Here is a 27,996-nt window from a genome sequence, read left to right as displayed (position 1 = left end):
CTTAGCTCGCAACGCCCAGCGCCGGCGCTGCTCAGGCGGGAGGGGGCCAGAGGGGAGATGTCGCAACCGTCTCCCTCCCTCTTTCCCCGCCTTCGCACTCAGTCACCTCCCAGATGAGCCCGCTCGCAGACGGCTGCGGGCCGCGGTGTGCCCGGCATGTCCCCTCAGTGCGCGCAGGCGGCGGGCATTGGGCCCACGCGCAGCCTGGAGCGGACCAACCGCACCCGCTTCCCGTTCTTCTCCGATGTCAAGGGCGACCACCGGTTGGTGCTGAGCGCCGTGGAGACTGTGGTGCTGGCACTCATCTTCGCGGTGTCGCTGCTGGGCAACGTGTGCGCCTTGGTGCTGGTAGCGCGCCGACGGCGCCGCGGCACCACAGCCAGCCTGGTGCTCAACCTTTTCTGCGCGGACCTGCTCTTCACCAGCGCCATCCCGCCTGTGCTGGCCGTGCGCTGGACAGAGGCCTGGGTGCTGGGCCCGGGTGCCTGCCACCTGCTCTTCTACGTGATGACCCTGAGCGGCAGCGTCACCATCCTGACGCTGGCGGCAGTCAGCTTGGAGCGCATGGTGTGCATCGTGCGCCTGCGGCGCGGCGTGCGGGGCCCGGGGCGGCGGGCGCGGGCCGCGCTGCTCGCGCTTATCTGGGGCTACTCGGCATTCGCCGCGCTGCCACTCTGCATTTTCTTCCGCGTCGTCCAGCAGCGGTTCTCCGGCGCCGACGAGGTGAGCGCCGGGGTGTGCACGCGGGGCAGGTGTCCGGGAAAGGCTGGCAGGCGGGTTGCGCCGGAAACGGTGATCTGGGATGGTCATTAACAAAAACAACAAAACAATAATAGGCCGTTTGCTGCATTTAATCGTTGTGTCACCGTGCGCGGCACTAAGTTTTATCTGTGAAATTTCACTGTGACCCTACGATGTAGATCTCATAAACGCCCTCCAAAACGTTGTAAGTGGAGCCCCCGTAATGGCAGTAAAGTGCACTGACTATTGAGAGATTAATGGAGTAAGGGGCTTAGCGGCCAGACAGACCGAACTAGGGGACCCGGAATGACTGATCACATTATAGTTAATTCTGCTTTCTCGCAGTACTCTTATTATCACACCTATTTACAGATGAGGAAGCTAAGGTACCCAGAGAGTAACTTGCTCAGGGTGTCTCAGCCTTAGCGCGAGGAGGAGCTAAGATCGCGCTCAGCAGATTCAGTGCGGGCCGGATGAGGGTCCTGCTTTGAGAATCGCGGGCAGGTGTGTGTGAATGGGCCGGGGAGAAAGGGCTTTGTTGACCCAGAGACCCCGGACCTAGTGCTGCCTCTAGCGGGGCTGTGACTTCCCCTCCGGAGCCTCAGTTTTTCCAACTGCAAGACGGAAAGATTAGACTAGACCATGGGATCTTACCCTGGGAGCTTTGAATGAAGAGTTGCTTCAGAGTATCTTGGACGCCCCAAATGTTCCGAAGATTCCAGAGGCTGAGCCCATAAGCGTTATTCTGGGCACCGCACCCAGAGTTGTCATTAGGATCATTGCGGGGGTCCAGGATCTAAAAAAGATTCTGCGCACAGTTCATGACATTGGCTCGAGGCTATTCCTGTCCCGCGGTACAGAATTGCGGGCGCAGGTTTGTTCTCTTTGCCGCCCTGTGGCGCCGCTGCCGGGTTTGCGCGCGGAGATTCCCCCGGGACACCTGACCTGGACAGTGGCCGGCGGTTCTGGCTGTTATCGCGGTGTTAGGTTCTGTGGGCCTCGCGGGGAGGGCCAGGGACAGAGGTACGTACGCCCCACGGGAAGGCGCGAGTCTTGAGGCTCAGCCTCCTGGAGTGTCTGCCCGAGGCTGGGTTCTCCGCCCCGTTCCTTTTCCCTACGACAGCAGTCGCTGGTTTTCTGGCCGTGGGACACTAAAGCTCAACCTTGGCCCTAGGAAGGAGTGTGCGGCCTCCCAGCAGAAATCACAGTCCCAAAGAGAGCCCTAAGCAGTGACCAGAAGGGGTGGGAGGGCCAGGAGGGAGGGGGGAAGGCTTCTAGCTATGAAGGTGAACGTAGGCTGACGTGAACGCAGAAGTGGGCTTCTCTGGACGTTTCCCAGACTGGTCTCTCACACAGGCCTTTCACTGGGGAGAGAAGTCTGCATCCTGTGTGATATATATATATATATATATATATATATATATATATATATATATATATATATATATATATATATATATTGTTTTTAACACAAATCAAACCAGAAAGTCTCTGGGGGGCTGGGATTCTGCCATCTGTCTTTTGATTTTTTTAAGTTATTCTCTCACTGAGTTACAGTGTTTCTGTATTTTTCACAGACTTGAGGGATTTCACAGAACTCAGGGAATTAAAACACATAGAACATACCTTAAGGATATCTTATGTTTCCAGACAGGTATCTTTGTGCCTCCCCCTTTTACAACTGTTTTAGGTACACTCTTACTTAACTGGAAAATAACACTAAAAAATGAGGCTATTGTCACCTCCCAGCCAAAAACCCAGACTAAAACTTCTTGCTGGCGTGGACACGGGCTGTTTGAGTGAGAAGGCCTTCGCACAGATGCAGGGCCTTCCGTGCCTTGCCACTCTGTATTTTACCCCAGGTAGGGCATCTGTGGAGGTTGGAGCCCTACACAGCACTTCCAGAATGACTACAGTTTTACCGTAAGGTGCTTCCGTGGAGGTCTGTGTTGTGGTGGCCTTCCCTCAGTCCCCCTTGGGGCTGGGCTCACAGACCCCTCTTGTTTCAATGCAGAAACACCTCCTTGGTCTTAAGAGCCTTTGGAGAGGGATATGGGGAAAGCCACTGGGAGAGAATGGGTCCACACAGCATCTCAGAAGATGAGGGGCCAGGTGAGCTGGCTGCAGGACCCCTGTTCCCTGAAATTAGTAGAGGTGGGGCCGGGGAGCTTGTAAGGAAAAACTGGGACAGTCCTTTCCAGCTCTCCATCCTCTGTCTTTTCCCCTACCTGCCCCTCAGCCCCCAACACACACATATCCACACCTGCCAGTAAGCCAACAAACAGAAAACTCCTGGTTCCTCAAGGGCCATGACCTGAATATGTAGGAAACATCTTACTTTATAGGTGGGCCTGTAAAGGGCCAAGTGAGGCTCTGCAGTTAAAGAAATAAGTTGAAAAGACTGAGAAATAGCAGGGGGGAGGGGGTGGGGCCATTGAAAAAAAAGAGACAGAGAAGGATCTAGTCTAGACTGAATTGAGACTCACATTTAAAATTAGCAAATGCTTGTTTTCTCAATCCTCTACTCCCAGCTTCCTGGCTGTAGATTCTGCCTGCCCGCTCCTACTTGGACACTAAATATGGAGGTTTTGGATGGGGGGACATTTTCCTACCCAAACCACCAGCTGAGAGAACTAACTAAACCCAAGCGCATGCTGGCTCCCTCCCCTCAAGGAGCACCGGCCGGGAAACAGTGCCTCTCAGAGTTTTCTGTTTATCTGAGCTCCCCCCACAAAAACCCCCCAAGAACATGATTACCTTTGTCCATTTGGGCAGTGAGTACCAAGCAGTCAAGGTGACCAGACTCTCTCAAACTTAGATGAAATGATAGACAGGCTAGAAAATGCTAAATAATTTGGTATTAGGAATGCAGGCTTTGGAGTCAGATGTTCTGAGTGAATCCCATCTCTGCCATTTAGGAGCTGTGAGCCAGAGGCAAGTGGTCTCATCTCTCTATACCTCACTTTCCTCATTTGCCAAATGGGCACAATAACAGTATTAACCTTATAGGATTACTGTGGGGACGGAAGTTCAGTAAATGAGCTAACACCTGGCACACACACAGTTAAGCGCTCAAGAGTTGCCAGCTATTATTAGTTTCCTTATCTTTGGTTATAAATATTTTAAACATTTTTCAAACAGTACAATTCTTCTGATTGCGGTAATAAAAGACTGCCATTTTAAGAGGGTGGACACATCCTAGCAACTTAGACATCTCAGCTGGGTCAGCTCAGCCTTTGCCAGCGGGATTCCTGCCTGTGTATGCTGTGGCCCTGGTGGGGCGTGACCCTCATTGGCAGGTGGGGAGGGCTGTCCACCCTGGTCAGAGTGTGCTGCCCATTGATTCTGCAAACACTTACTGAGCACCCCTCCCTCCTGCCCCCGCCGTGAGCCACACGACCAAGACAGCATCCTTCTCTTCAAGGAGGGGCCTGTGCATCACGCAGATTCTGGTCCCAGACCCTGCACAGTTCGGTAACCCCACAGTAGCCCCACGAGTTGGTGTTCTCTTGTTTATTTTCTGAAGGAGAAGATGCCTGTAGTTACAGAATGGGCAAAGGATGGAAGCAGAAGTTAGCTGGGGTCTGTCTGTTCCTCCTGGTGCCTCTCCCATGAGTTCACACTTCCGGAGGAGCACTTGGTCCCACTGCTCTGCCCTGCCCCAGTTTAATACCAGGCCAATAATGCCGTCGTGTCCCTACTGAATGTGGATTGGCTGAGGAGACAAACAAGTTTCCTCACATTTGTTAATATTAGAGGATACTTTTAAGATATAGGAAAGTAAGTCCATCTCTTGCCATGGGTATGTTCTTTCTTCTCTGCTGGGAAGCTGATAGGAGAGGAGATATATAACTAGGATTCCTAGTTCCTTAAAATGACTTTGAAGTCTTCCATTTTGTTTGAAGAGGTGGGGCAGGGAGAACTAGTTACAAAGGTGTTCCCAAGGGTATTCCAGGAAGAGTCATTAGAGAAGCTGACTGGAAACAGCTGGAATCAGGTGGCATTTGCAAATGAGTCAGCCAGTGCGGGGAGGGGTCAGCACTTGAGCAGTGCCTGTAGATAGATGTCCCCCATCCACAGGAAAGTCTTCCTGGAAAAGAATGAGTGACGTGGGGGACTGGAGGGGCATCACAGGCAGAGGAGATAGCCCACAATGTTGGCAAGAGATGGTGCTGGAAGGGTTGGTGGGGGTCAACTAGAGAAGGGCCAGTTATACACCCTTTAGGGCGTTGGGACTTAGGAGGTGAGAGATGGCCTGGTCTGTGGTCTGTGGGGGGAGGGGGAGCAGTGAGAATGAGCTCGTGGTGGGTTGGATAGCTATTAAGCAGAACCTAGGAGTTCCCTCTGAGTGGAGAGGGAAGAAGAAGGTGGAAGGCCAGCACTCAGGTATCTGACAGCTTGGAAAATGGCGGCTCCGTGCCCGGAGTTGATGATGCAGGAGGTGGAATCTTTGGGGTGGGACACTGGAGGCTAGAAGTGCCTGTGAGGCATCCTACAGAGATGCACTCAGGGCAGTGGGGCCAGTCTGGGGTTCAGGAGAAGACTGGCTGGAAAGAGGAGGTTGCAACAGCATCTGCAAAAAGCCACCATGGAAATGGGTGAGACTGCAGGGGAGAGATGGAGCTTGGGATGGGAATACCAGTCACGGCCAACCACACTTCACACCATTGTACATGGCCTCCCATCTACATCCTTTCTGGTCCAGACACTGAGCTCCAGCTTCCCCATTCCCTTGACTGAAGCCCCATCCTTCCACGCACAGCTGACACAACCCCTCCTGGATGCCGCTTTCCCGGTGACTCCACGATCCCATCACCTATAGCTCTCTGGGCTTGCCGCTCTGTACTGAAGTTTCCTAGTGCTTTTTTCCCTCCCTGACTGTAGCATAGCCTCCTTTCCCATCCTCACTGTAGCCTCACAGTGGCTTAGTCACCATGGCTTGAGTCAGCGAGTGGTTGGACAAATAGATTAAAGGACACTGTTACCGGCTCAGCCAGCTCTGCTTCTGTAGTTCAGTAACAAAGCAGGCCCAGCACTTTTGGTTTTCAAATTTCCTTTTTATTTTTTTTAATAAATTTATTTATTTTTATTTATTTATTTTTGCCTGCGTTGGGTCTTCATTGCTGCACGCAGGCTTTCTCTAGTTGCGGTGAGCGGGGGCTACACTTTGTCGCGGTGTGCAGGCTTCTCATTGCAGTGGCTTCTCTTGTTGCAGAGCACGGGCTCTAGGTGCATGGGCTTCAGTAGTTGTGGCGCATGGGCTTCAGTAGTTGTGGTGCATGGGCTTCAGTAGTTGTGGCGCATGGGCTTCAGTAGTTGTGGCTCGCGGGCTCTAGAGCGCAGGCTCGGTAGTTGTGGTGCACGGGCTTAGTTGCTCCTCGGCATGTGGGATCTTCCCAGACCAGGGCTTGAACCTGTGTCCCCTGCATTGGCAGGTGGATTTTAATCACTGCTCCACCAGGGAAGCCCGACACTTAATTTTCTGGAGTGTATCTTTCCAGTCTTTTCTATGCCTGTGTGTGTGAGTGTGTGGATAGATACCTTTTCATTCGCACCTACACATTTTCTTCAACAATATGAGGCTAATGCAGGCAGATTATTTAAGGATCTATATTTTTGTCCCTAACGTAGCGAGAACACCTTGCTCTATCATTACACAGTCTTCGACAAAATCTTGTTAAGCCTGGAGAGGGTTAGGCAGACATTCTGGAGAGGGTTTTCAGAAAGAGGTGGGAGTTCTTGGGGGTTTTAAGAAATGCTTCTGGGGTCATCTGTTTTCTCTGCCCTCCCTCCCTGTACATTTTCCCATCACAAGCATAAGAATTAGAGACTGGGCTTCCCTGGTGGCGCAGTGGTTGAGAGTCCGCCTGCCGATGCAGAGGACACGGGTTCGTGCCCCGGTCCGGGAGGATCCCACATGCCGTGGAGCGGCTGGGCCCATGAGCCATGGCCGCTGAGCCTGCGCATCCAGAGCCTGTGCTCCGCAATGGGAGAGGCCACAACAGTGAGAGGCCCGCGTACTGCAAAAAAAAAAAAAAAAAAAAAAGAATTAGAGACTAAGTCACACTCAGGGCTGGAATCTGTTTCTTCTGTTTTCTTTTCTTTTTTTTTTTTTTTAACATCTTTATTGGAGTATAATTGCTTTACAATGGTATGTTAGTTTCAGCTTCACAACAAAATGAATCAGTTATATATATACGTATATTCCCATATCTCTTCCCGCTTGCGTCTCCCTCCCTCCCACCTTCCCTATCCCACCCCTCCAGGCGGTCATAAAGCACCGAGCTGATCCCCCTGTGCTATGCGGCTGCTTCCCACTAGCTATCTACCTTACGTTTGGTAGTGTATATATGTCCATGCCTCTTTATCGCTTTGTCACCGTTTACCCTTCCCCCTCCCCATAGCCTCAAGTCCATTCTCTAGTAAGTCTGTGTCTATTCCTGTTTCAACCCTAGGTTTTTCATGACATTTTTTTTTTTAAATTCCATATATATGTGTTAGCATACAGTATTTGTCTCTCTCTTTCTGACTTACTTCACTCTGTATGACAGACTCTAGGTCTATCCACCTCATTACAAATAGCTCAATTTCGTCTCTTTTTATGGCTGAGTAATATTCCATTGTATATATGTGCCACATCTTCTTTATCCATTCATCCGATGATGGACACTTAGGTTGTTTCCATCTCTGGGCTATTGTAAATAGAGCTGCAATGAACATTTTGGTACATGACTCTTTTTGAATTATGGTTTTCTCAGGGTATATGCCCAGTAGTGGGATTGCTGGGTCATATGGTAGTTCTATTTGTAGCTTTTTAAGGAACCTCCATACTGTTCTCCACAGTGGCTGTATCAATTTACATTCCCACCAACAGTGTAAGAGGGTTCCCTTTTCTCCACACCCTCTCCAGCATTTATTGTTTCTAGATTTTTTGATGATGGCCATTCTGACTGGTGTGAGATGATATCTCATTGTAGTTTTGATTTGCATTTCTCTCATGATTAGTGATGTTGAGCATTCTTTCATGTGTTTGTTGGCACTCTGTATATCTTCTTTGGAGAAATGTCTATTTAGGTCTTCTGCCCATTTTTGGATTGGGTTGTTTGTTTTTTTGTTATTAAGCTGCATGAGCTGCTTATAAATTTTGGAGATCAATCCTTTGTCAGTTGCTTCATTTGCAAATATTTTCTCCCATTCTGAGGGTTGTCTTTTGGTCTTCTTTATGGTTTCCTTTGCTGCGCAAAAGCTTTTAAGTTTCATTAGGTCCCATTTGTTTACTCTTGTTTTTATTTCCATTTCTCTAGGAGGTGGGTCAAAAAGGACCTTGCTGTGATTTATGTCATAGAGTGTTCTGCCTATGTTTTCCTCTAAGAGTTTGATAGTTTCTGGCCTTACATTTAGGTCTTTAATCCATTTTGAGCTTATTTTTGTGTATGGTGTTAGGGAGTGATCTAATTTCATACTTTTACATGTAGCTGTCCAGTTTTCCCAGCACCACTTATTGAATAGGCTGTCCTTTCTCCACTGTACATTTCTGCCTCCTTTGTCAAAGATAAGGTGACCATATGTGCGTGGGTTTATCTGTGGGCTTTCTATCCTGTTCCATTGATCTATCTTTCTGTTTTTGTGCCAGTACCATACCGTCTTGATAACTGTAGCTTTGTAGTATAGTCTGAAATCTGGGAGCCTGATTCCTCCAGTTCCTTCTTTCGTTCTCAAGATTGCTTTGGCTATTCGGGGTCTTTTGTGTTTCCATACAAATTGCAAAATTTTTTGTTCTAGTTCTGTGAAAAATGCCAGTGGTAGTTTGATAGGGATTGCATTGAATCTATAGATTGCTTTCGGTAGTAGAGTCATTTTCACAATGTTGATTCTTCCAATCCAAGAACATGGTATATCTCTCCATCTATTTGTATCATCTTTAATTTCTTTCATCAGTGTCTTATAATTTTCTGCATACAGATCTTTTGTCTCCTTAGGTAGGTTTATTCCTAGATATTTTATTCTTTTTGTTGCAATGGTAAATGGGAGTGTTTTCTTGATTTCACTTTCAGATTTTTCATCATTTGTATATAGGAATGCCAGAGATTTCTGTGCATTAATTTTGTATCCTGCCACTTTACCAAATTCATTGATTAGCTCTAGTAGTTTTCTGGTAGCATCTTTAGGGTTCTCTATGTATAGTATCATGTCATCTGCAAACAGTGACAACTTTACTTCTTCTTTTCCGATTTGGATTCCTTTTATTTCCTTTTCTTCTCTGATTGCTGTGGCTAAAACTTCCAAAACTATGTTGAATAAGAGTGGTGAGAGTGGGCAACCTTGTCTTGTTCCTGATCTTAGTGGAAATGCTTTCAGTTTTTCACCATTGAGGATGATGTTTGCTGTGGGCTTGTCATATATGGCCTTTATTATGTTGAGGAAAGTTCCCTCTATGCCTACTTTCTGCAGGGTTTTTATCATAAATGGGTGTTGAATTTTGTCAAAAGCTTTCTCTGCATCTATTGAGATGATCATATGGTTTTTCTCCTTCAGTTTGTTAATATGGTTTATCACATTGATAGATTTGCGTATATTGAAGAATCCTTGCATTCCTGGAATAAACCCCACTTGATCATGGTGTATGATCCTTTTAATGTGCTGTTGGATTCTGTTTGCTAGTATTTTGTTGAGGATTTTTGCATCTATGTTCATCAGTGATATTGGCCTGTAGTTTTCTTTCTTTGTGACATCCTTGTCTGGTTTTGGTATCAAGGTGATGGTGGCCTCGTAGAAGGAGTTTGGGAGTGTTCCTCCCTCTGCTATATTTTGGAAGAGTTTGAGAAGGATAGGTGTTAGCTCTTCTCTAAATGTTTGATAGAATTTGCCTGTGAAGCCATCTGGTCCTGGGCTTTTCTTTGTTGGAAGATTTTTCATCACAGTTTCAATTTCAGTGCTTGTGATTGGTCTGTTCATATTTTCTATTTCTTCCTGATTCAGTCTTGGCAGGTTGTGCATTTCTAAGAATTTGTCCATTTCTTCCAGATTGTCCATTTTATTGGCATAGAGTTGCTTGTAGTAATCTCTCATGATCTCTTTTATTTCTGCAGTGTCAGTTGTTACCTCTCCTTTTTCATTTCTAATTCTATTGATTTGAGTCTTCTCCCTTTTTTTCTTGATGAGTCTGGCTAGTGGTTTATCTATTTTGTTTATCTTCTCAAAGAACCAGCTTTTAGTTTTATTGATCTTTGCTATTGTTTCCTTCATTTCTTTTTCATTTATTTCTGATCTGATTTTTATGATTTCTTTCCTTCTGCTAGCTTTGGGGTTTTTTTGTTCTTCTTTCTCTAATTGCTTGAGGTGCAAGGTTAGGTTGTTTATTCGAGATGTTTCCTGCTTCTTAAGGTGGGCTTGTATTGCTATAAACTTCCCCCTTAGAACTGCTTTTGCTGCATCTCACAGGTTTTGGGTCGTTGTGTCTCCATTGTCATTTGTTTCTAGGTATTTTTTGATTTCCTCTTTGATTTCTTCAGTGATCACTTCATTATTAAGTAGTGTATTGTTTAACCTCCATGTGTTTGTATTTTTTACAGATCTTTTCCTGTAATTGATATCTAGTCTCATGGCGTTGTGGTCAGAAAAGATACTTGATACAATTTCAATTTTCTTAAATTTACCAAGGCTTGATTTGTGACCCAAGATATGATCTATCCTGGAGAATGTTCCATGAGCACTTGAGAAAAATGTGTATTCTGTTGTTTTTGGATGGAATGTCCTATAAATATCAATTAACTCCATCTCGTTTAATGTATCATTTAAAGCTTGTGTTTCCTTATTTATTTTCATTTTGGATGATCTGTCCATTGGTGAAAGTGGGGTGTTAAAGTCCCCTACTATGAATGTGTTACTGTCGATTTCCCCTTTTATGGTTGTCAGTATTTGCCTTATGTATTGAGGTGCACCTATGTTGGGTGCATAAATATTTACAATTGTTATATCTTCCTCTTGGATCGATCCCTTGATCATTATGTAGTGTCCTTCTTTGTCTCTTCTAATAGTCTTTGTTTTAAAGTCTATTATGTCTGATACGAGAATTGCTACTCCAGCTTTCTTTTGGTTTCCATTTGCATGAAATACCTTTTTCCATCCCCTTACTTTCAGTCTGTATGTGTCTCTAGGTCTGAAGTGGGTCTCTTGTAGACAGCAAATATATGGGTCTTGTTTTTGTATCCATTCAGCCAATCTGTGTCTTTTGGTGGGAGCATGTAGTCCATTTACATTTAAGGTAATTATCGATATGTGTGTTCCTATTCCCATTTTCTTAATTGTTTTGGGTTCGTTATTGTAGGTCCTTTCCTTCTTTTGTGTTTCTTGCCTAGAAAAGTTCCTTTAGGAGTTGTTGTAGAGCTGGTTTGGTGGTGCTGAACTCTCTCAGCTTTTGCTTGTCTGTAAAGGTTTTAATTTCTCCATCAAATCTGAATGAGATCCTTGCTGGGTAGAGTAATCTTGGTTGCAGGTTTTTCTCCTTCAACACTTTCAATATGTCCTGCCACTCCCTTCTGGCTTGCAGAGTTTCTGCTGAAAGATCAGCTGTTAACCTTATGGGGATTCCCTTGTGTGTTATTTGTTGTTTTTCCCTTGCTGCTTTTAATATGTTTTCTTTGTATTTAATTTTTGACAGTTTGATTAATATGTGTCTTGGCGTATTTCTCCTTGGATTTATCCTGTATGGGACTCTCTGTGCTTCCTGGACTTGATTAACTATTTCCTTTCCCATATTAGGGAAGTTTTCAACTATAATCTCTTCAAATATTTTCTCAGTCCCTTTCTTTTTCTCTTCTTCTTCTGGAACCCCTATAATTCGAATGTTGGTGCGTTTAATGTTGTCCCAGAGGTCTCTGAGACTGTCCTCAGTTCTTTTCATTCTTTTTTCTTTATTCTGCTCTGCAGTAGTTATTTCCACTATTTTATCTTCCAGGTCACTTATCCGTTCTTCTGCCTCAGTTATTCTGCTATTGATCCCATCTAGAGTACTTTTAATTTCATTTATTGTGTTGTTCATCATTGCTTGTTTCATCTTTAGTTCTTCTAGGTCCTTGTTAACTGATTCTTGCAATTTGTCCATTCTATTGTCCATTCTATCTCCAAGATTTCGGATCAACCTTACTATCATTCTGAATTCTTTTTCAGGTAGACTGCCTATTTCCTCTTCATTTGTTAGGTCTGGTGGGTTTTTATCTTGCTCCTTCATCTGCTGTGTGATTTTCTGTCTTTTCATTTTGCTTATCTTACTGTGTTTGGGGTCTCCTTTTTTGCAGGCTGAAGGTTCGTAGTTCCTGTTGTTTTTTGTGTCTGTCCCCAGTGGCTAAGGTTGGTTCAGTGGGTTGTGTAGGCTTCCTGGTGGAGGGTACTAGTGCCTGTGTTCTGGTGGATGAGGCTGGATCTTGTCTTTCTGGTGGGCAGGTCCACGTCTGGTGGTGTGTTTTGGGGTGTCTGTAGATTTATTATGATTTTGGTCAGCCTCTCTGCTAATGGGTGGGGTTGTGTTCCTGTTTTGCTAGTTGTTTGGCATAGGATGTCCAGCACTGTAGCTTGCTGGTCGTTGAGTGAAGCTGGGTGCTGGCGTTGAGATGGAGATCTCTCGGAGATTTTTGCTGTTTGATATTATGTGCAGCTGGGAGGCCTCTTGTGGACCAGTGTCCTGAAGTTGGCTCTCCCACCTCAGAGGCACAGCACTGAGTCCTGGCTGCAGCACCAAGAGCCTTTCATCCACAGGGCTCCTTAATTTGGGATGATTCGTTGTCTATTCAGGTATTCCACAGATGCAGGGTATATCAAGTTGATTGTGGAGCTTTAATCCGCTGCCTCTGAGGCTGCTGGGAGAGATTTCCCTTTCTCTTCTTTGTTCTCACAGTTCCCAGGGGCTCAGCTTTGGATTTGGCCCCGCCTGTGCGTGTAGGTCGCCGGAGGGCGTCTGTTCTTTGCTCAGACAAGACGGGGTTAAAGGAGCCGCTGATTCGGAGGCTCTGGCTCACCCAGGCCGGGGGGTAGGGAGGGTCACAGAGTGCGGGGCGGGCCTGCAGCGGCAGAGGCCGGCGTGACGCTGCAGCCTGAGGCGCGCCGTGCTCTCCCGGGGGAGCCGTCCCTGGATCCCGGGACCCTGGCAGTGGCGGGCTGCACAGGCTCCCCGGAAGGGCGTGTGGCTAGTGACCTGTGTTCGCACACAGGCTTCCTGGCGGCGGCAGCAGCGGCCTTAGCGTCCCATGTCCGTCTCTGGGCTCCGCACTCTTAGCCGCGGCTCGCGCCCGTCCCTGGAGCTCTCTCAAGCAGCGTTCTTAATCCCCTCTCCTCGTGCACCAGGAAACAAAGAGGGACGTAAAAGTCTCTTGCCTCTTCGGCAGGTCCAGACCCCTCCCCGGACTCTCTCCCGGCCAGCCGCGGCGCACCAACGCCCTGCAGGCTGTGTTCACGCCGCCAACCTCAGTCCTCTCCCGGCGCTCCGACAAAAGCCGGAGCCTCAGCTCCCAGTCCCGCCCGCCCCGGCGGGCGAGCAGACAAGCCTCTCGGCTGGTGAGTGCCGGTCGGCCCGATCCTCTGCGCTGGAATCTGTCCGCTTTGCCCTCCGCACCCCTGTTGCTGTGCTCTCCTCCGCGGCTCCCAAGCTCCCCCACTCCGCCTCCCGAAGTCTCCACCCGCGAAGGGGCTTCCTAGTGTGTGGACACTTTTCCTCCTTCACAGCTCTCTCCCGCTGGTGCAGGACCCGTCCCTATCCTTTTGTCTCTGTTTAGTTTTTTCTTTTGCCCTAACCAGGTACGTGGGGGGTTCCTTGCCTTTTGGGAGGTCTGAGGTCTTCTGCCAGCGTTCAGTAGGTGCTCCGTAGGAGTTGTTCCACGCGTAGATGTATTTCTGGTGTATCTGTGGAGAGGAAGGTGATCTCCGCGTCTTACTCTTCTGCCATCTTCCCAAGGGCTTCTCTTCTGTTTTCTGCTTCAACATTTCTGCTGATCTGTGTTGCCCACCCAATGCACTGGAATAAGGGGTCCCTGGTGGGTGGAGGTCTGAGTACAAGCATAGGCTACCTGGATTTCCCAAAGAGCTGTGGTCACTGCACTGTCAATATTCAGAAGATCCTTGAGAGACACAAATTTCTTTCCAATCACCAAAATGTAGAAAGCTCTAATAAACTTTATTCCATCTGGTGTGCACAGTGGGGGTGGGGATGAAGGAACAAGTTTTTAGAATGTCCAGTGCATTTGTAAACTGTCTAAACAAAACAGGAAAAGGAAGCAACATTCTCACCCCCAGCACCCTCTCACGGTACAAATATAACTAAAGCATTCTTCCCTGTCTGACTTGCCTTAGCGGTTTTGGTAGGTTCCGCGATACCCTCTATAACCACTCAGCTCTTTGGAGATGATTAAAAAGGACTACATCTTTAGGGTTTTAGACTATTATTTTAGGAGGAAATTTCTAAGCTTTAGCTTCCTCCTCTGTGTGATGGGAAAAATAACTATGCATTTCAATAAGGTTGTGATGAACATTCCATGAGATAATGTATGTAAAGTGCTTCCTGGCAAAGAATAAATGCTCAGAGAATTTTAGATACTGAATAGGAAAAGGAGTGATTATTTGACTCTATTTTGAGTTTGACCATGCAATTATGATACACGTTGGGAAATGATAAAAATTCTTTGCCTTTGCTTAGTATAGCATTCAATAAATATTGGTTAAATGAATGAATAAATGACTGATGCTATGAATAATGATACTACTTCTGGACCGTGGTTAAGATGCCTTGTCCACCAGAAATCAATAATGTGGTCTTTTTACACAGAATATGCTCTTTAAAAGTCTGTTCTATGTGTCCAGAAGTGTGTAGGGCTCTTGTTTCCTAAAGAGTTTTGTCCTATAGTCAAGCAGGCGCTGGAGATCTGTGTTTGGGAGGATAAATAGATCTCTTGTCATTGACCTATTTGTTCATTGGAAAAAATTGTTGCAGCAGCTTAGTAACTATCCAGTGAGGTCTTGGAACATGTTTTGGGGTTTGTAGTTAGTGTCAAACATTTGAATTCAACGCAACATAGTGACAGCGGCAAGGTCACAAACCTGCACGCTCTTCTGCCCCATCCAGTGGTTTTACATCCTGATGACCGTGGCTGCACCTTCACTCTGGGGCTGTTGCATTCTCCCCTGGAGGAGGGGCACACCTCACTCCAGGTTTTATGTGTTTGCGTGTAGCACATCACTTCCAATCTATGTAAACTTACAGGGGTCAGATTTTTCCCCTGTAAAATGAAGGTCTTGGAAGAGAAGGCTCAAGGGCTCTTTGCAGCTCAGCCCAGGGAAGTGGAAAGAGCACTGGACCTGGAGCCATGCCTGGGAACTGACTCTGGGTCTTCCCAGCCTGGGGCCCTGAGGCCCACGTGCCTCCCTTGGAGAATGGGAATAATAATTATGGTGATTCTGAGGGTCAGAGGGGAATGACTTGTAAGTGGGGTTGTGTGGGCAATGGAAGGGAGTCGGGGGTTTCTTGTCATACCAGTTGTGTAACAGCAAAACACAACAGGGTAACACAACATTGTAACAGTGCCAGGTAACCCCACCTGGGGCTGAGCTAAAGGCCAAATAAGAAGCCAGCATTAAATGACCTTCTCTTCCTTTTTGTAACTAGGAAATTCCGATTTGCACACTGGTTTGGCCCAGCATTGCCGGAGAAATCTCCTGGGATGTGTCATTTGTTACTTTGAACTTCTTGGTACCAGGACTGCTTATTGTGATCAGTTACTCCAAAATTTTACAGGTATGTTTGCTTCAAGAGCTGTGGCTGAACTTCACTCAGGCTTGGGGTATTTCAGATGAACCTTAGCATTTCCAGGTCAAAATTTACCTTAGAATTCGCACCAGCCCAATCCTGGTTCACTGCCCAGATCCATCCCTCTGCAACGCTGAGGGACAAAAGTTTGGTCTTTTTTAAAAAGTTATATCTATGTGACTTTATTATTATCATTTGTTTTTGCTGATCACTAAAGTAATACAAGCTCATTATAAAAAATTAAAGACATAAAAATGTGTAACACAGATACTAAAAATCTGGTTTACCCCCACTGTTGACAATTTAAAGTACATTTTTTCTGGTTATTTTTCTTATAAATTTATATATATATACATATTTCTATGCAATGTGAGTATGTGTATGTATATCTGTGTACATATAAACACATATACGTATATATATGTGTGTGTGTATATATATATATATAATGAACCATATAAAATGGTCAACTATAAAATATCAACTATTACCATGGTTCAACCCAATGTTTTTTTTTTAGATTTGAGATAATGCTATCTGCTTTGTAACTTCCTTTTTTTGATTAGCACTGTATCATAACATCCTTCCATATCGGTTCCTATATCTCTGCCTCATTATTTCTAATGGCTTCATGGTTCTCCATCATATAGTTGTGACGTAATTTATTTTATGGGCTTTTGGGTTGTGTCCATTGTTTCCCCATCACAAACAGCAGTGTGGTGATAAAGAATGTACACTTTTAAAAACTTGTATTGAAGTACAGTATAAATACAGAAAAGCACACCCAGCATACACGCACAGCTCACAAATTGACCACACTCCCAGAAACAGCTCCCAGAAACAGAACGAGAAACAGAGCATACGAGAAGCCCCTCCTCTATCCCTCTAATTGCTACCCCCACTCCCAGGGCATGTGCCTTGTAAAAGTGCACTGCAACAGGAAATGATCTCTATCTTCAATGTGACTATGTACAGGGACATAAAAAAGACTTGTCAGCCTCTTTCTTACCCCTTGAGGCAGCATATTTGCATGCGAGGTGCTGGCCCAGGCAGATGGCATCTACATGTGTTCATGCTCATTTCAGAAGATTTAATGCGAAACGCTTGAGTCCTATCCGAGGTTCACCGTTGTTGAATCTTGGTTTTGTAGCATATAATCTGCTAGTTGTGGTGAGCGGGGGCGTCATGGGCGTCATATGGCAAACAAGCAGGTTGAAGTGGGGCCCTTAGGTCCTGCTTGCTGTCTGGCCACTGTTATGGCCCTTTTGTTGTAGCTAAAGATCTGTGACCTTCTTAGATGCTTTAGAACCCAAAGCCAGGCCAACCTCCATCCGAGTCTTCTAATCTCTGGATCCTGTGTGAGACGGCCCCCCCATGTTAGTCCCTAGACTCTTCCCCACCAGTTGACTTGTGACCTGTTTAAGTGACGTCCCACCTGGGGCATGTTCAAGGGTATGAGGCAGATTCGGGCCTGGAGCTGAGGTCTGTAAAGTTCTTGCAGTGGGAGCCTGGCATGTGTAAATGCTATGTAAGCGTTAGTTACTATCATTATGTTAAAAGAAAAGAAGGGAGGGAAAAAGGAAGAGAAATGGAGAATGAATTTTTTAAAAATTATTTTAAAAATATTTATATGGTGTTTACAATGTGTCAGGAATTCATTTAATCCTAACCAGAATTACAGATGAGGAAACCAAGGCACAGAGAGGTTAAGTAACTTATGAAAGGGCACACAGCTCATAAGCAGCAGTATCAGGACTTAAACCCAGGCAGTCTGGTTCCAGAGTCCCAACATTTTAATTCCTCAGACACTTGTTAAGAATTTGCTCTGTGCAAAGTGTTGTTGGGGAGTAGAGATTGGTCAAGAGTAAGCAAGTCACATTCTCTATCTAGAAGGAGCTTTAACACAAGAAAGGGAAGGGGGAGACAGACAAAGGTGCTGCTATTCAATGCAGTGAAACCCTGAAACACATTAAAGAGTGATACTGAGGCTTAGTTTGAAAACACTTTGCAAATTGTTAAAAGAGAAAAAGGAGGGAAAAGGGAGAAAAAGCAAAGGGCCATAAAAAACACGGAGACCAGAAGGGGTTATTCTAATAACCTGCCTTTGAGTCCTGAATCTGCCCCTTACTTGCTGTGTAGCCTTGGCAAGTTACTTACCTTCTCTGAACCTCTGTTCCCTCATCTGCAAAATAATGATCCAACGGTTTAAGATTTTTGTGAGATACGTAGGAGATACTCCTGGTGGGACTATGGCGAGTGTCATGCCTGCCTGTAGCAGGGGATGAATAAATTACAGCTGTTGTTATTTGTTAGGCGAGACTGTTCCTCTAATCCTCTCACAGCATGCTGGGAAGAGGTCCTGCTGAGATTTTTGAGAGAATAAACAGCAGGGCCCAGATTTGGAGCACCGCAAGAACATGGGACTGGCCCTAGAGCAGAGCTGGCTGGCTAGATGAGGGCTGGGCAGAAGCTGGCTGTGGCATCCGACCTCTCCTGCTTGGGCAGTCCCACTCCTGAGTCCCTTAGAGGCAAGAGGGTTCTGATCTGTCCCTTTTCACTCGTGCCTCATGGTTCTCAGCCACCTTCTGAGGAAGGACTGACTTATTCTATGGAAAGGATATTCTTTTCCTCGGGCCAGGGCCCACCTGGAAACATCCTAGGAATCCTCGAGCCCTGATGTGTCCTCTTATCCATCTGCCTCTAACTGCAGTTCCAGACACTTTGCCTATAAACTCACGGCCAGCCTTCCGTTCTTCCCATCCCAGACCTCAGGACAGCTCCTGGATGAATCGAGTGTCTGTCGTGACTCACAGTTATGAAATGGTGCTCTGAGCAGTGAGTCAATGATATAATTTAGATCCCATCACTTCCCTCACAGATGGAGGAAAAGCTAAAACCCTCACCTTAAGGCCCTGTGTGATCTGTCCCCTGCCTGCCCCTCTCGCCTCATCTTCTCCCCCTCCCTCGTGTCCTTGGGGCTTTTTCTCACACACGCCAACACACTGCTGCCTCAGGGCCTTTGCACCTGCCATTTCCTCTCCTGGATCTCTCCCCCCCAGACTTCTGCATGGGCCACTCCCCCACTTAATTTAGGTCTCTGCTCAAAAGGCTCTTCTCCAGAGAGATTCCCCATCATTCTCTAGTCCCTAATCCTGATTTATTTCTCTTCAAAGCACTTCCAACCCCTGTCAAATTCCATTTGTGTGTATTTACTTGCATATCATCTGTCTTGCCCACTAGAATGCAAGCTCCCTGAAGGCAGAGACTTTGTTTTGTTTACTGCCATAGTCCTGTGCCTAAAACAGAGCCTGGCTTATTCATTGTAGGGGCTTAATAAACACTCATTGAATGAGTAAGACACAAACTTTGATCACACTGAAAGGGCCAACAGCACCTTCTCCTTTGGGACAGTGGGAAAACCACTGGACAAAGAGTCACGAGCCCCGGATTCTAGTCCAAGCTTTATTACAGTGTGACCTTAGGCAAGTCGCTTAATGAATGTGGGCCTCAGTTCCCTCTGGAGCCAAATGGGCCTCAGTGAATCATTTAACACAATAAAATGAGAATTGCAGATATGATAATGCTTTGAACAAACTGTTAGACTTTAATATGAAAGAGATCTAATGTGATTTTGAAAATTGCAACATTAATGCAAATATAAGACTTTCAGAAGATTACTTTCCACCCCACTGGCAAAACTGACTATTGCCCATATCCCAGGAGGACTATTACATTTGTTCTCACTCTGCTCCTGTTTGTAACTTGGAAGCTGGTAAGCTGCCAGGTGGAGAGCCTGGGTGGGGCCGCCTAGCTTGCGTCTCTCTTCCTCTGAAGATACTCATAACTCAGAGACCCTGAATCAGCCTTTCTGCTGAGCTTTTTCTATCAAGAGCAAAACTCTGTAAAATCAATTGAACATCAATATTAATTAGCTATATTCATAGAGACACAATTAGCAAATCATTTGAAACCATAGGACAGATAACTACACCACCGACCCTTTTCCCACCAGCCCTACCTCTCACCTGTCACTGCTGCTTATAACTCAGGTAACCATCTCTAGGCCTGAGAAATGTCTCTTTCAAATCACCCTGACTTTTATTCCTCACAAGCAGTGTCCCCTAAAGCATTCTCTAGAACTCCATGGGATGTTAGATGTTCGAAAAGGGTTCTATGATCAAAGGAGTTTGGAAAATGCTGGGTTAATTAAAGTTAAATGCGTTTCTTTGCTGCAGGCCTTCTCAGAGCCTTTATTATGCTCGTGAACTTTGAGACTCTCCATCTCTGGAATAGAGTAGGCAGCATTGCTAAACCTGACTGCAGACCGCCTTTTCCGCACAGAGCTCTCTCTGGGCTGGTGCTCCACAGACTCGCCTTTGGGAACCGCCATTCTCAAGCCCCTACCCTGGTTGCTGGCTCTGCCCTGGGTGAGCGCTGAGAGGAGGCTTCACCGGGGCTCTTTTTTTCTGGGGCTGCTTCAGTTGCTCATGGCAATGGCCTTTTCCACCCTCTGCCTTCCCTGCTTCCTCTTTCCTCCTGACTCAGGCGTGCTCTACATCTCCAGTGGCTTTTTCCTATCAACAGTTTCCCAGGGTAATAGTCTCCAGGCCACTCCTCAGTGCCTTTGATCAGGCTGACCATGCTTGCTGGTGGGGCTTGGTTTATATTGTCACCCAGTAACCAGCACCATGGCACCAGGCTTTGTGACAGCTTATAGGTTTCTTGGTCCCCTTCTCCCTTCACCCCCAGGCCCCTCACCACCCAAACACTAGAATGGAAGTGCGGGGTGGGCAGTGCTACCTTGTTTCTTGCTGTGCATCTGGCACCTGTAGGAGTGTTGGCCACATAGTAAGGGCTCAATAAATATGTGTTGAATGACAGAGTGAGTGTCTGGCCTGAAGTTGGAAAACCTTCACCTATCTCAGGGCTTAACTGGGAAGTGAAATCCCTTTCGACTAAATGTGAAGGTCCTGGGTAGTGAACACGTGGCCCTTCCTTTCTCCATGCCTGGATCTCATTCCCCAGCTTTGGGGCCTGCTTGCCGGTGATGGAAGGGGAGGTTGGTCCTCTGGAAGGATGGAGTCTGTTGTCTGATGATTCTAATAGGGAGGTTGTGGATTGACCAAGCAGCCCTCAGAGGAGACCCAACCCCAGGGGCTGGAGCTGGGTCAGTGGGAGCGACCTCTCCCCACATCCACCTGTCCGCGGCTGTGGTCTGGTGGCGTGGGGTGACAGAGGGATGTGGGGTGGGGAGAAGCTTTGCTCGTAGCCTTCAGATGCTCATGTGAATGTGAAGGCAGAGAGTCTCAGGCAATTTAAAAGTGACTTTTCAAAGGACTGGGGGAGAGACTCCAAGCCTGTTGTCCTAGATGAGTAGTTCTCATACTTTAGTGATTGAGAATAACCTGGGGAGTTTATAAAAAGTGCGGACTCCTAGGCCCACTCAGACCCACAGAATCAGAGTGTCTGAAGGTGTGCCGAAGCATTTACATTTTATGGAGTGCCAGTGACCCTGATGGTGGTGGCCGTGGGCCACGTCCCCGGGAGCTCTGTCCTCTGTCCTGGTAGTGGCAGTGGTGTGACTGGCGGTGAAGAGCGTACCCTCTGAGGTACCCTTCCCCCACTTGACCGTGAGGCCTTGAGCAAGTCACTTCACCTCTCAGGGCCTCCGTCTCTTGTCCCCAAAATGAGAGCATACCCCACAGGCTTGTTTTAAGGATTAAAGTTAATCCTCAAAAGTTTATCGAGCTTTTAATTTGATCTAAAAGCACACCAAGCATTCAGTGTAATGCCAGAGACACTTTAAACCCTGAACAAAAGTCGACTAGTCTTGTCATCTAATGTGGGGAAGGGAGCAGGGAGGAGCTGCATTTTATTATAATGGGCCCATTTTCCTTCTCACTCCCTCAAAGCTGTGGGAACTGCGGATGGAAGGAAATAGGGTAGCATCAGTCAGTGCTAAAAAAAGAGCCAAGCACATGTTCACTTGGCCCGTGAGTCAGTTGTTTTGCTGTCTGCTCACGGTCATTGTCAGACACTTGCCAGAGCCCTGGACCACAGCAGCCACAGGGCTGCCCAGCCCCAGGGAGCTGCAGTCTGGTGGGACTCAGAGGTAAGAATGATGCTTCAACATCTACCGTAGAATATGTGGCAAGTGCCACGTGAGTACCTGAAACAAAGCGCTGCAGGATGCCAACGGCAGATGAACCAGGATGCCCTCCCGGAGTCCCTGGCATTAGAGCTTGGAGTTACAGGCTGGATGGAAGGATTTCCACTGACAGAGATATTAGAGGGTGGGAAGGAATTAGTTTAACTTTAAGCATGGACTGGAGTCAGACTGCCAAGGTTTGAAGCCCAGCTCTGCGACTGCTTAGTTGGGTACTATTGGGCAATTTCCTTAACCTCTTTGAGCCTCAGTTTCCTCCTCTGTAAAATGGGGATCATCACTTATCTACAAAACAGAAATAGAGTTACAGTTGTAGAAAACAAAATTATGGTTACCAGGGGGTAAATGGAAAGAGGGATAAATTGGAAGATTGGGGTTGACATACACACACTACTATATATAAAGTAGATAACTAATAAGGACCTACTGTATAGCACTGGGAACTCTAGTCAATACTCTGCAATGGCCTATATGGGAAAAGAATCTAAAAAAGAGTGGATATATGTATATGCATAACTGATTCGCTTTGCTACACACCTGAAACTAACACAACATTGTAAATCAACTATATTCCAATAAAAATTAAATTAAAATAAAGCAAAATAAAATGGAGATCATCAAAGTACATATGTCACAGAATCGTTGGGAGAATTTAAAGAGATAAACCAAGTGATATGTACAAGGATTTGGCACATAGTAAGTGCTCAATAAGTGTGAACTTCCATCCACATCATTCATTCAAAAAATATCTAGAGAACTCCCTGGCGATCCAGTGGTTGACTCCCGACTTTCACTGCCAAGGGCCCGGGGTTCAAGCCCTGGTCGGGGAATGAAGATCCCGCAAGCTGCACGGTGAGGCCAAAAAAACGCCCAAAGAACCCCCAAAACAAAACAAAAAAATCTAAAAGACACCGTACCAGGGACTCCATCCTTCTTGGCAGAGCAATGTGGACAGCACTAGCAATGAGGCTGCTGTGGGAATCGTCCTCATGTGCCCACCAGGCTGCACTTAGCCTCCTCAGAAGTGGTGCCATTTCCCCTGCAGCCCCACCCACCTGCCCCTGGGCAGCTGTTACCCTCCCCGGCCAATCATCCAACAGCTTTCACCTGAACACATATTCTAACTTTGATTCTACACAGCACCTTCCAGCTTAGATGCACCAGTGTGGCTTTTAGCCTATGGGTCTGAGCAGTCACCCCGCTGCAGAGCAGGGGGGCGGAAGTGGAAGGCAACTCCAGGAAGAGGCTGGAGCCTTTTATGATGTCGCTCATCTTCAGCTCACCTGAGCTGGAGTTTCACAGATGGGGGCTTTGACCATTCATCATTAGTAGAGTGACCTTCAACAAGCTACTCAAATTTCCTGAGATTCAATTTCCTCATCTCTGGAGCGAAGATAATAATAGCACGAGTCCAACGAGCAGTTTTGAAGATTAAATGTGACAATTTATGAAACAGATGCATAGTACAGTGGCTGGCACACAGGGAGACTTTCTTGAAGCTCGGTGATCCTGATTCCTGTTGTTCTTGGCGGGGAGTGGGTGGGAAGGAAGGGGTTCTGTTCATTCAGCATCTGTTGCCTGGGTCACCGTCACCTAGAAGTGGACCAAAACTACTACACAGAAACAGTTGTATTTAATCACAGGAAAATTAAATGGCTACCCTTTAATTAGCTAATTAGAAGTATTCTAAAGAGAATATTTGAAGCCATATTCGGGTCTTGGAGTTAATCTTGCCCCAAATTTGAATGATTCTGATTACTTTCTAATTGCTTCATCTCTTGAGATTCAATAATTTTAGGGGAATGGTCCTAGGAAGGCCCGGGCAGAGCTAACGAACGATAAGAGTTTTGGGGCTTCCCTGGTGGCGCAGTGGTTGAGAGTCCGCCTGCTGATGCAGGGGACACGGGCTCGTGCCCCGATCTGGGAAGATCCCACATGCCGCGGAGCGGCTGGGCCCGTGAGCCATGGCCACTGAGCCTGCGCATCCGGAGCCTGTGCTCCGCAACGGGAGAGGCCACAACAGTGAGAGGCCCGCGTACTGCAAAACAAAAAAAAAAAAAGAGTTTTGGCTATTAAAGTCTCCAGACATGTAAGCACTCACTGTGCGCCCAGCAGCCTGCTCCTGCAGCAGAAGCAGGACACAGGGCCAGACTAAGCAAAGGCAAGTTAGCAAAGCACCATGAATGTGGCAAGACATTCGGAATTGGATCTCTTACCTGGGACAGAGGTCACAGGCTGGAACAAAGCATGTCAGGCTAGTGGGTGCAGGGCCCCATCACATCCCAGGCTAACTGTGCCCCAGTCTGCGGCCACCTCCACCCCAGCCCATCCTCACCCCCTCACGCCCACCTCTTGGCACTGTTAAAGCTAAGCAGGTGATGGGGGACAGCAGGCCTTCTGCCTACTGGCTGTGCTTAGAGGAAAATTAGAATCAGGCGTAAGCGCGGGACTCTGTATGTATCCCCGGGGCAGTGTGAGCCTAAGCACTGGGGTCTTTAGAGCCTCTGGGGAAGCCCCACCTTCTCTCTCACGGACTCAGCTTCTGTGGGGCTTTTGCCCTCTGATGTGAACAGTTCTAAGGCTCCTGTTTTCAAAGTACTTTGGCTAAACCCTCTCTCTCGAGAGCCTGTTTCTTCACCTGTAGAATGAAGGTGTGGAGTAGGCCTTGGCTACTCAAAGTGTGGTCCTCAGGGCTTGCAAAATCAGAATCTACATTTAAATAAAATAGTGCTGAATGCCTCACAGGCAGAGTGAAGTCTGAGAAGTGCTGCTCCAACCATGCATGGGCCCATCTAGCTGCAACACTCTGGTTCTGAGATGTTATGAAGCATTTGTCTGTTCCAGAAATACTGTTTTTACGTGGGACAGTGGGGTGAGAGGACATGCAGGGCTTTATTTTAATCTGGTTAGCCTGCCTCAGTTGATGGGCCATATGTCCAAGGCTGCCCACAGCCAATTAGTAGCCAGCTTCTCTGATGGATGCTGAAGCAAGACCCTCTAACTGACCAGGAGAGACTGGGCAGAAGGTTCGGAGAGCAGTGCCTGCAAGGGCTCCTGAAAGAAGAGTCCAGAACACCCTTCCGAACCCATGTCACCAGAGTTGCCTCCTTGCCCACAATCCCTCTGCTCTACTGCTGACCCTGCTCATTAGTACAAAATATTAGAGGTCCTTTCAGTTCCACTGTTGAGAATTTATTCTCCTGATATGCTCATCTAGGTGTGCAAAGATAGGCACGAGGGTGTTTATCCTACCAGCTGTCACCTCTCACCTGGGGGCATAAATGGGAAATGGTTTCAGTTTTTCAACACGTGTCACTAGCAGTGCTCTGGCCAGCTCCCCTTTCTTCCTGGGAAGGGGAGTCCTGAATGACACCTGAATCTGTGTTCACACATCTCTCTTCTAGACCATTGCATTCTGGCTTTGCACTTCCCCTCGTCAACACTATTTATAACACGGACGATCTGCCTTATTTCTCAGGAGGCCAGCTGACCTGCGCATCCTAAGCGCGGGCAGCGAGCCAGGCCTCTGAGAAGGGAGCTCTCTCCGCATAAAGCCCAAAGCCAAGTAGTCCCAGTGCAGCGAGAACGGCAGATTCCAACTCCTGGGCCTCCTCTGCCCCTCCAGGATCAACACTGCCGATGTCCTGCCGTAAACTGTGGCGCCGGCTCTGTTTTGTGTTCCTGCAGATCACGAAGGCGTCAAGGAGAAGGCTCACGACGACCCTGGCTTCCTCGGAGAGCCACCAGCTCCGTGTGTCCCAGCAGGACGTCCGGCTCTTCCGCACCCTGTTCCTGCTCATGATCTCCTTCTTCGTCATGTGGAGCCCCATCATCGTCACCATCCTCCTCATTCTGATCCAGAACTTCGAGCAAAACCTGGTCATCTGGCCGTCCCTCTTCTTCTGGGTGGTAGCCTTCACCTTTGCCAACTCGGCCGTCAACCCCATTCTCTACAACATGTCACTGTTTAGGAACGAATGGAGGAAATTTTTTCACTGCTTCTTCTTCTCAGAAAAGGGAGCCATGTTTACAGACACATCTGTCAGAAGAAATGATCTGTCTGTTATTTCCAGCTAGTTAGTTTTTCTCTGTAGGCGTCTATTTGTCACTCTCTGGCAAGCCATGGTGTGTTTTCAAAGGGAGTTCATTTCCAGGACGGTCACACCAGGGTACCTGCTTTAAGAAAATGTAACCTATGCAAATGTACATTTACAGCACCAGTACATTGAGGGGTGATCATTCAGTATAACAATTCTATCCTTTATAAAAGTATTTGCTGTGGGTTCCTTTTCAATATGAACTTTTTCAGTGTGTAGTATGATTAAGTTTAATAATTTTTATTTGTAACTGTTCAGCAGTCTCATCTCCTACACGTAAAGCCACGCCTTGCCGGTTTCCTGAAGTGAGTCCTGGAACAGGTCCAGGACCCAGATTTTTCCTCTGAAGAGTCATGGCCACTCTAGCTCCCCACCCTGGATTTGCAAGGCTGCAGGATCATTCATTAACGTCAAGAGCGCTTGAGGAATTTCCAAGGAACAAGGATTTAATTTCCAAGGAATTAAAGGTGACTTTATTTTTCATTTATAAAGGGATGCCATGGACCCCTTTAGGAGAAGCTTTGTCACGAAGTCAGACAGGAAGTCGGATGACTCCAAACATTTGATAGTGAGAACAGGAGTGATTCCCTTCGTTGATCCGCCTGTTAGATGCCTCTTAAGCACATGCTGTGGCCGGTGTTCTTGGTGGTGGGAATACAGAAGTGAACCAGACAGCCATGGCCCCTGCCCTCACGGAGCTTACTTATCTTCTAGGTGGGGGCAGCGAAAAACCAAACATAAGTCAATAGACAATATAGTGTTATGGAGTGAATTAGCGTCGTGAAGAAAACGGGACAGTGATGGCAACTTAGATGGGGTGTTGAGGGGTCTGCGAAGACCGTTCTAAGGGGTATATTTGAGGCAAAAGGTAAACCACAAGAAGGAACCAGCCATGTGAATCCAAGGGAGTGGGGCTTTGCAGGTGGAGCAGACGCTGGTGCTGGTGCAAAGAGCCTTGTGTACTTGTGGGACAGAAAGAAGAGGTGTAAACAAAGCAAACTATTGGCTCCTGTATGCCGGGCAATGTCCTTGATGCCAAGACAGAGGGGTGCTGTGCTGGAGACCATCAGTTGAGACCAGAGAGGTTACAGGGCTGGATTACACAGGGTCTGGGAGGCTGCCATAGAGAGTTTATTCTGTGTTCAGTGGGCAGCCACTGGAGGTTTGCAAGTGGATGCTGAAGTGACCTGCTCTGCTGGTTGCTGTGCAGGGAATGAACTTTGTGGAGCAGGAATAAAGATGGAGACCAGTTAGGTGGCTGTTGAAGCAGAGAAAGAAGATGGGGAAGTTGGAGGTGGGTGGCATCCGTGGGGGATTGTGAGAAATGATCTTGGGACATACTTTGGGAAGGCAGAGCAAACATGATGTATTGATGGACAGGATGCAGATTAGGAGGGAAAGAGAGGATTCAGGGGTGACTCCTGACAGTGATTGGATGGAGAGCAGGCAACAAAAATGGGGAAGACTAGAAGAATGGGAAATAGAAAGACCAAGAGTTTCATTTGGGGCATTTACACGTGAAACCCCAGTGAGATCCAAATGGAGAGCAGGCAGTGGGGTGCAGGGATGTGGGGTGTGGGCCTGAATATGCAACGTTGGGAGTCACCAGATAGTGTTTGCAGATTTATGGCTTTATGAAATGTCCCTGGGAAGAGAGAGAGAGAAGAAACCGGAGCCAGCGAGAACCCAGGGCTACGCCAGCACTTGGAGGTTGGACCAGTGGCTGGAACAATAGCTCAGGGCCTGGCACATAGGACGTGCTCAACCAATCTTTGTCACCAAGTACATCAGAGCCAGTAGTTGTCTTTGCTGGTGGAGTTTCTTGAGCAGCTTGCTTTTTAAGTAAGGTTTATTACAAGCTTGAGGACTAGAGGACAGGGATCTTTTGTTCATCTTTAGTTAATAAATTTGGTAAATTAAAGCTGCTTTTTGAAGTGATGTGTGGCTGTCTTCTGGGTCTCTGGGGTGACACCTGAAGGGCCAGGCTCTGATGGCCCCTGTTCCATGTGAATGACAGACAGAGCTTTCCAGTGCACGGTCCCCTGCCTTCCCCCTTTCTGGTGGGAGAACAAAGCACATTGATTTGGGGCCCCCAGGAGCCTCCGTGGCCCCCTGATATGTCAGCACCCACGCAGAGCTCTCCTCACACACGGGAGAGAGCTGCCCTTCCCTGCTTCCGACACATCTCAGAAATGTCAGCC

The 27,996-nt window shown here is 47.2% G+C and overlaps 1 protein-coding gene across 2 annotated transcripts; it reads left to right on the top strand.

Annotated features, from left to right (window-relative positions):
- On the top strand, nt 1-27,716 carry FFAR4 (free fatty acid receptor 4). 2 transcript variants are annotated; one of them, XM_067709973.1, is made up of 3 exons: nt 1-723; nt 15,392-15,520; nt 26,054-27,716. In XM_067709973.1, the coding sequence occupies exons 1-3, from the start codon at nt 157-159 to the stop codon at nt 26,102-26,104; spliced, it is 747 nt and encodes a 248-aa protein (XP_067566074.1). In that variant the 5' UTR covers nt 1-156; the 3' UTR covers nt 26,105-27,716. The 2 variants fall into 2 exon arrangements, with proteins under 2 accessions (XP_067566074.1, XP_067566073.1); XM_067709972.1 differs by having other exon boundaries at nt 25,386-27,716.
- The last annotated feature ends 280 nt before the right edge of the window (nt 27,717-27,996 follow it).

Source organism: Pseudorca crassidens, chromosome 16, assembly GCF_039906515.1.
Source record: "Pseudorca crassidens isolate mPseCra1 chromosome 16, mPseCra1.hap1, whole genome shotgun sequence".
In the NCBI taxonomy this organism is placed as follows: Eukaryota; Metazoa; Chordata; class Mammalia; order Artiodactyla; family Delphinidae; genus Pseudorca; species Pseudorca crassidens.
The sequence above is the reverse complement of the archived record's forward strand: the minus strand, read 5'-3'. Positions and strand labels throughout refer to the sequence as shown.